The 1,405-nt window shown below is 53.5% G+C and overlaps 1 protein-coding gene across 1 annotated transcript in view; it reads right to left on the reverse strand.

Annotated features, from left to right (window-relative positions):
- Positions 1 to 994: 994 nt before the first annotated feature.
- Positions 995 to 1,405, reverse strand: part of ANKFN1 (ankyrin repeat and fibronectin type III domain containing 1) — a 459,719-nt gene continuing 459,308 nt past the window's right edge. The window contains exon 23 of the mRNA XM_077762871.1: positions 995 to 1,405. Coding sequence (XP_077618997.1) covers positions 995 to 1,405 — 411 coding nt within the window.

A 1,405-nucleotide genomic window follows, 5' to 3' on the forward strand; every position in this document is an offset into this window, starting at 1 on the left:
AGTGTGTCTGTAAGGACTCCATCAGCTGCCTGGCCATATCTGAAGGGCACTTTCTCATTCAATGACAATTCCATCACCTAAGAATCGGAGCAGATCCACTATCATTTTCAGAGACAAAGCCCCATGGACTTACTTATCTTAGGATTGTAGAGAAAATGCATTTTTGCCCATTTTCTCTCCCCCTCTTTGTCTTGTCTTTAACCTAGGCCCTCACTTAATTCATGTATCTCCTTGCACCCTGAATAATATAAGGCCCATTTTCATGCTTGAACAGGAGCTGAGTGTGCAGGAAGGTCTGCTTCCTGCCCTATTTTACCTTTGCAAAACAAAGCTAGAAGCAAAGCATCCTCTACTTTTGCTTCCGGGGGTTTCCACACAGCACTAAAAGAAGAAAAGACCTGTTTTAGGCCTACTTAATGATCAGTGCTGATGAATAAATTTGATTTGGTGACCAACTGAGAACCTGTACTTTAGAATGACTTGGTTTAGCTGACTGGGAACCCAGGACAAGTCTTTGTGTACAAGGACTTTGTGCCTTGAAGATGCAACCTGGGCTTCTTTCCTTTAAACTCTTCTGAAGGTTTGGAATGGAGGGAAAAACAATGCTAATCTTATTTTCATCTCTAGGACTCCTCCCCATCAATCACAAATTCATGAAAGAGCCCTAACCCCAAAGGTCAGATTACAGAGCCAGCTGCAGAACTGGGGGTGGCTCTTTAGGCTGTCCTACCTCAGCCACGGGTGCCCCTAATCGACCAGGACTCCACGTTGACACAAAAGCTCTTATATGCCCTGAACCGAGAACAACACTGGCAACTCTCACCTCCACCCAACTCTATCCTAAAAAAAGAGGGCCCTGAACCCGTAACCTTTGGAGTTTTAACATTCAAACCATTTGAGAAGGGTTGGGGACACGGTGGGGGCCGGGCTGGAAGGAGAGAGATGGAGAATGCAGGGATTTGCTGTGGAACGGGACAGCCAGTTGCAGGACTCCCTAAAGCATGCTGCTGAGTATTTCTGACACGGGAGAGGTGGTGGCGCCCTCGGGGCTCATCTCCGGGCCCGTGGGGCTGGGCAGGCCGGAGTGGCCCCCCGGGGGCGGGCTCAAGGCAGCCCAGGGCTTTGCGTCCACCAGGGCCGCGCAGTAGGGCTCCACGTAGATGCGGCGTACCGCAGGCCTTGGGTCCTGGAGGCTGCTCTTCCCCGCCTCAGGGAGGCTCGCGGCGTGGGTCAGAACCAGGCCCCGGGACCCGTCGGGGGCAGGTCCTAGCCGCTCGGCCTCCGCGGGCTCCTGTGTCAGGGCACAGGCCCGGGACAGGTGCTGCGTGTAGACGCCCTCGGAGAGCGACAGCGACTGCGTCTCACTGTGCATGCGCAGCCAGCGGTGGTGGCGGCTGAAGCCGCC

The sequence above is a fragment of the Crocuta crocuta genome, unplaced genomic scaffold, assembly GCF_008692635.1.
Source record: "Crocuta crocuta isolate KB4526 unplaced genomic scaffold, BGI_CrCroc_1.0 scaffold144, whole genome shotgun sequence".
Lineage (NCBI taxonomy): Eukaryota > Metazoa > Chordata > Mammalia > Carnivora > Hyaenidae > Crocuta > Crocuta crocuta.